The sequence below is a fragment of the Stegostoma tigrinum genome, chromosome 45 (assembly GCF_030684315.1).
Source record: "Stegostoma tigrinum isolate sSteTig4 chromosome 45, sSteTig4.hap1, whole genome shotgun sequence".
In the NCBI taxonomy this organism is placed as follows: Eukaryota; Metazoa; Chordata; class Chondrichthyes; order Orectolobiformes; family Stegostomatidae; genus Stegostoma; species Stegostoma tigrinum.
The window spans coordinates 14,888,628-14,895,488 of record NC_081398.1 but is presented as its reverse complement, the minus strand read 5'-3'; the positions used below and the strand labels follow the sequence as shown (position 1 = coordinate 14,895,488).

Below are 6,861 nucleotides of genomic sequence, written 5' to 3'. Positions count from 1 at the left end.
AATCTCTGTTCAGAAACAATGACAAAAGTAAAGTGAAATGGATAACACAGCAGGAAGCAAATGGCAACAGACACTGGGCCTGATTGCCCATGTCAGACAATGGGCAGCCATTCAGGTCTGTGCCAGATCTCTGCAAAAGCAGCACAGCTGAGCCATCTTTCCTTTCAACCACCCCCAGGCCACTCCCAAAGTACTCCAACCCAGGTCAAAGAACAGTGAGCTACAATGTAGGTAAGAGAGGAGCAAAGTTTTCAGGGCACAAACAGCAAGTTGACCTTTCAACAACAGTTGGGGAGAATCACTTCCAGCTCTGCCAACAGATTGCTCGCAGCAACCAGCACTTACCTGTGGAGGGGACGGCTAATTTTTGAAGTGAAACAGTATCTGAATATGTCACCATTTTTATCATATCTTCTCAAGGGTGTGTGTGTAAGCATGTGAGTTGTCAAACCCAAATCAAGAGGATTATTGCATCATGCATTGATAGATGAACAAAATATATATTTTGAATGAACGGTAGAACGCAGCAGAATTGGTGTAACAGTTTTAAAAAATTAAAAGACACAGAAACAAGCCCGAGATACCAACAGAGCAGCTCATCAAACAGCAACAAGGGGATGGGCTAACTCCGGATTCGATCATCACCAAGTTTGTTTTATTCTACAGCAGTCTTTGGAATGGAAAGGCATCTTCCAAGACGGAAAAAGCAAAAAATCGATCGGGTGGAGGAGAAGGTCCGTTGCAAGAAAGTGGGGAGGACTGCAAGTGGGCCTTATAAAGCACTGCAAAGTGGGGCGGAGCAGGAGGATGTGGCAAGTTGGGAAGGACAAAATGAGGAGAGGTTGTGCGCAATTCCGGGCTGAAAGCTAAATTGGTACACGCTTTGAATTTTAAAATAAGGAGTTCAGTAATCTGTTCCCTTGGTGAACAACAATCGTCACAGCCTGTGCAGATGGTGGAGCGTTTGTGACAGTGATAGCCTCCGGCAACATGTAGACAACAGATTCTCCCCGCAGCTCTGCGCTCGTCACAAGCTCCCTCCTCATCCTCATGGGCTGGGTTCAATGGCAGTCAGAAATTAAAAACATCGTCACTCTAAAAAAAGGTCCATGTCCAAAGGTTCTACAAACGCCAAGAGGATCCACACCGCTCTCCACCAGCCCTACGGCAGCACACTCTTGAAACTGCTCTTGAAGTCAGACACAAACAGAATCGAACGGGAGAGGGTACAACCCCTCAGTGATCTGGCATCTGCCTATTTCAATGCTGACCACCCCACCTTGCTAAGTCTATCCCATTTTCCCCAATAAATTTCCCACATGCTAGTCTGTGCCCTTAAGGTTGTTTGAAACTGTACTGCGGGGGCAGCGAATATCCACTTTCTTCCATCCCTCCCGCACTTCCCAAAACCCCTCTGGAACTAATACACTGAGTTATATGCAAAATATGAGGATTATACACCCAGCGTGAAGGCTCCCCCAGTATAAACCCCATCAGCACAAAAGTCTTGACCTCCCTACTCACCAACTTACCTGAAAGAGTTTAGACTACATGGCTTTCAGCTGAATCGAATGATTCCCTCATCTCGAGATCTACCCTCCACTTTCTACTTCCCACCCACCCCTCACAAAATCCCAGCCCCAAAGACCACTGTATTGAATGAGATTCAAGCACTTTTAAATGTTGAGTTTCCTCCATGACCCCCTCCCCTGTATTCCCCAAGCTGTGCCCAGAGTATCCCACCCATCCTTACCACAATATAGCTTGCATTGTTATTTGGTTGCTAATAGACACAAGAATTACAATATTGCAGTGCCTCAGTGGCCCCACCCCACTCCCTCCCTCCCCTGAAGTATAGAAATGTGTGTACTGGCATTAAGTATGTTACAGCTGTTGGTCGACTCCTGTGGTTTAAGGCGAATTTTTTTTGGAAGAGCCACATGCTGGAAGTATTGCAGGTCACTATAAGAAGGGGTTGGTAGATGTGCCTCCTGCTGCAAACTGTCCAGGCGGGGTTCCAGTCTTCACAGGAGCAAGAGAGAGATAAAGAGAGAGAGAATGACAGTGAGGGGGAGAGAGAAAGCGAGTGAGAGAGATAGTGAGAGCAAGAAATAAAATGATAGATAGCGAGAGTGTGTTCAAGAAAGCAATAGTGAGTGAGAGAGTGATCAAGGTAGCAGCAGAATGAAGGAGCAAGGGTGCAGGAGCACGAGAGCAAAACCAAGGAAGCGCAAACGCAAGACAGTGCATGGGATGGGAGTGAGAATGAGTGTACAAGAGCAAGAATGGGAACAAGAGAATGAAAGAGATGGCGAAAGAGATGGCAAAAGTGGGCAAAAGGCAGCAGGCAAGCAAGCATAATGTCAGACAGCGTGACAGAGAGACACAGCGTAACACAGAGCACACAGCGTAGAGAGACAGTGCAAATAGAGACAGCACAGAGTGAGAGAGAGATATAATGACAAATAAAAAGTGACAGAGATATAGTGACACACAGATATATCAAGTAACAGATGGAGAATGAGTGAAAGTGAGATGCAAAGTGAGAATCAGAGAGAGGGAGAGTACGGATGGGGAGGGAGAGAGGAAAAAGACATGATTAAACTTTGGATTATCGGTGACAGTTCTATATTCAGCTACCCACTTCATGCCTTTCTCTTTTCTAATTCTTGCCAGGGAGGAGCCCAGCATTCACTAATACCTCACAATTACCATGCCCAAATGGCCAGTTTTCACTGGTGCCTGTTTGATCACAAAACGTAACGTAGCTGAACTTGTTCTCATCATCATGACTGCTTAAATATTAAGCCTGTGGTTAGGGAATCTCCATTCTGTTCCTGGTCGCTGTGGGCCAGGTTTCCTTTTAAAGGGACAAAAACAAAAGTTGCTGGAAAAGCTCAGCAAGTCTGGCAGCATCTGCAAAGAAAAGTCAAACGTTAACGTTTCGAGTCCAGTGACCCTTCCTTTTAGAGGAAGACTATGTACCCCACTTCTAGTCGCATTTTACCATAAAATGGATCACCTGCTCGTAACTAATTCTCCAAATTCTAATGTTCTCTCAGTTTATGAGGAAAGCTGGATAAATATACAATGGAGAAGGGAATAGAAAGATATACTGATTAGATGAGATGAAGATGAGGTGGAGACTAGCATGGGGTAGAAAGGCCGAATGGCCTGGTACTAAAGGAAAAAACTCCACAATTAGGAAATAAAGCTCATTAAAACAGTATAATTCCACCTAACATATATAGATTTTGACAGGATTTGACAGAATCAATGCTGACAGGCTACTTTCACCCTAGCCCAGGCTGGAAAATCTAGTACCTGGGGACACACACTTAGCGAAAGGGGTTGGTCATTTTGGAATGAATAGGACGAGAAATTTCTGCACTCAATGGAGTTGAGATCTTTGGAACTTCACAGAGTTACTGATAATCAGTTATTGATTATAGTCAACACTGAGATCAATCATGTTTAAATATTCAAGCAGGAAAGAATAGAAACAGAAGATCTAAATTGACTGTACTGAATGGTTTCGGAAGATTAAGAGCCTGAAAGCCTACTGTAGCTCTTCTTTTCAACGCTCTGATCGCCAGTGGCCTGTTGTGATGCCTGGATCAGCCCACCTTCCCACTCCTCTCACCCCGCAGACCAGGCTTCCCAAATTGGGGACAGCATCCCACATAGGGCACAAATTCTGAAGCAGCAACGGTGCTGTCTCGCTCTGACTGAGTTACAGCAACTGCTTCGTCCCCCCCACCCATGTCATGGGCAGAGAGTCCCAGATCATTCTCATTCACTGCAGAAGAATTTCAAACTCTCACACAATGCCACATCAGTTGCCCAAAACCTGAAGACTGTCTTCTTCATCCTGGCATCAGCTGATGGGAGCTTTCCTTTGTCCACCTTTATCCAAACCTCTCATTATCTCTCACACCTCGGCCAAATCTTCCCTCAAACTACTTCTCTCCAGGGAGAATGAGCCCAACTTCTTCAACCTAATCTCGTCATTAAAACCTCTCTTAGGGGGGCATGGTGGCTCAGTGGTTAGCACTGCAGCCTCACAGCGCCAGGGACCCGGGTTCGATTCCAGCCTTGGGCAACTGTCTGTGTGGAGTTTGCACATTCTCCCCGTGTCTGTGTGGGTTTCCTCTGGGTGCTCCGGTTTCCGCCCACAGTCCAAAGATGTGCAGGCTAGGTGGATTAGCCATGCTAAATTGCCCGTAGTGTTCAGGGGTGTGTGGGTTATAGGGGGATGGGTCTGGGTGGGATGTTTCAAGGGCAGTGTGGACTTGTTGAGCCGAAGGGCCTGTTTCCACACTGTAGGGAATCTAATCTAATCCCTCGAACCAACTGGAAACATTTCACATCCTTTGCATGGTGTGGGGACCAGAACTGGACACAGACTCGAGTTTGGACATAGATGCATTTTTATCTTGCCCTACAAAGGGGTGAACAGGAGGTGGCTCACCTCCTTGCAACAGCGTAACAAGCAATCCACAACAGGTTTAATCATAATGTGAGACACCAGTTTGACACAAGTCAGACTGAGTAGTTGTGGCAGGGGCATTTGGTGAACCAGCTTCACAAAGAATCCTGATCCTGACATTTTTCACACACCTTTTGTTCCTGCTTCATGTTGCCCCGAGTCCCAAAATCAAATCTTGTGGCTCCAAAGAATAAAATTCAGAACATGCCAGCTTGCAGCTACATAATCCAATCCAATTCACTCACTAGTATCTCAGGTTTATAATACAGCTCATCATCTCTCCCTTTGAAAGAAGTCAGTGTGGCACATACCATAAATGGGTTGCTGGGCACTCCACCTCCTTGTATCAATGGACCCATCATTCGCGGCATTGCTTTCGACTGCCCAAAGGCACCAAACCCAGCACCTTCACACACAAGAAACAAGCAGAAAATCATAAAATCGACAACCACAACAACTTAAAAATTGTGCTTCATTTCATTCAGAGGACCAAACATGAAATAATATGTTAAATTTTATTGAAAAGTAGTGTGTTTTGGAAGTTTTTCCTCTTTCACTCATCTGGACAAATGCAGGAAGGCCACATTTTAAACTATCACCATAATTAATGGTACAGGAGGAATGGGGATTGACTGCTCAGTGAATTGATTCTGCGACTGAGGCATTGACATGGAGAAAAGCATATAAACTCCCTTAGCTCTCAGGTCATTATAAGAAAGGGGTGGGGTGAGACTTTGAATCCCTTTCAAATGAAAACATGGTTCCCAACATACCCCATGGTTTGGTTTAAAATTTTAAGGTACTATCCTCTTGTAATGGATTCCCCCCTCCACTGATCTTCCCGCCTGCCTGCCAGGGAAAACAGTTTTCCTCTGCCATGCCCATCTAGTCTTTTCATCATATTAAATTCCTTGATTAGGTCAAACCTTAATTCTCCATACTTGGTGGGAAACCAGCCGATTCCATTTGACTACGAACTGTTCAATGCAGCTTGAGGACAGTACCCAGAGGATAAGTGAAAGTTAGCTACACATGTTGGTTTGTCCCCTACCCATCGTGTTGATTTAATCCTTGGAGGCCCAACCAGTGCCACAACCCTCACCAAACACTATGGATCATGGACAATTTACCAGCTTTTCTACTGGGATAGACATTACCATTTTGTTGCTGAGCAAAACTTTGCAGCTGCAGGAATGACTGCTGCTGGGCAAAAGCCTGTTGCTGCTGCTGCTGCTGTTGTTGTTGGTTGTAACCTTGCTGCTGTGCAAAGGCCTGTTGCTGAGTGAAGACATGCTGCTGCTGTGGTTGCTGCTGCGAGAAGGGATGCTGTGGGAATCCTGCAAATCCCCCTGGGGCGGAGGCAGCTCCATATCCTGCCGGTACTCCACTGTACATTGGAGCTGTATAAAAAGAAAATGCACATTACTGCAGAGATTGCTGCTTTCCATTGCCTTCCCCAACCGGCTCAGTAACACACTGAGCACATTGAGATTGGGTGCAAATTGCAAGCATTTTAAAAGAAAAATGATTGTGGGAGAATGTCATAAATGTCTTCCTACAGCCAGCCACACTGCGCTCATGGACCCACTGACAGTGCTGTGCATGGTGTGCTGAGCACTGAAACTCCACTTTTGGAAGGGTCACTCTCAAAGCACAAGAAGTGTGGAGGAATCCACTGACTGCTGTAAACCTTCACCCAAAAGTGGAGGGCCACCCTGACCTCCCCTCAGTCCCTCTGAATTGGCATTCAATCCTCCAGTTTCCTCAAACACTTAATCACAACAGAGGAAGCTACACTCTCAGTAACTGTGGGTGTCAGTAACATCAAACAGAGTTAACAGCTGCCTTTTTATGGCATTCAGCCAACATGCAAAAACCTAAATCTCACTAAGGGCCTGTCATGGTGTTGGTATAGGCTCTGTCCTGGTGCCAAGTTTGAGTGCTCTTGAAGCTGCATTCATCCAGGCAAGTGGGAAGATATCCATCATGTTCAGAGTTTGTCCACCATGGTCGGAGTCATTCCTGACACATAAGATGATGGTCGTGGTTGTGGGAGGTCAATTATCTTAGCCCCACGACATCTCTGCAGGAGTTCCTCAGGTTAGTGTCCTAGGCCCAACCATTTTCAGCTGCTTCATGACTGACCTTCATGACCCACAACCACTTCCATCTAGAAGGACAAGGGCAGCAGACATTTGGAAACACCACCTCCAAATTCCTCTCCAATCCACTCACCATCCTGGCTTGGAAATATATTGCTGTTCTTTCACGGTCACTGGTTCAAAATGCTGGAATTCCCTCTCTCATGGCATTGTGGGTCAACCCACAGCAGGTGGATTGCAGTGGTTCAAGAAGTCAGCTCACCACCACTT

General features: G+C 45.9%; 1 protein-coding gene across 4 annotated transcripts in view; it reads right to left on the bottom strand.

Annotated features, from left to right (window-relative positions):
* Positions 1–480: 480 nt before the first annotated feature.
* LOC125448687 (arf-GAP domain and FG repeat-containing protein 1-like) overlaps positions 481–6,861 on the bottom strand; it is a 104,659-nt gene continuing 98,278 nt past the window's right edge. For all 4 annotated transcript variants that reach the window (XM_059642533.1, XM_059642534.1, XM_059642535.1 and 1 more), the window contains 3 exons: positions 5,647–5,889; positions 4,801–4,895; positions 481–2,022 (listed from right to left, as the gene is read on the bottom strand). In XM_059642533.1, the coding sequence (XP_059498516.1) occupies positions 1,963–2,022; positions 4,801–4,895; positions 5,647–5,889 (398 nt within the window). In that variant the 3' untranslated portion in view covers positions 481–1,962. The remainder of the gene's footprint in view (positions 2,023–4,800; positions 4,896–5,646; positions 5,890–6,861) is intronic.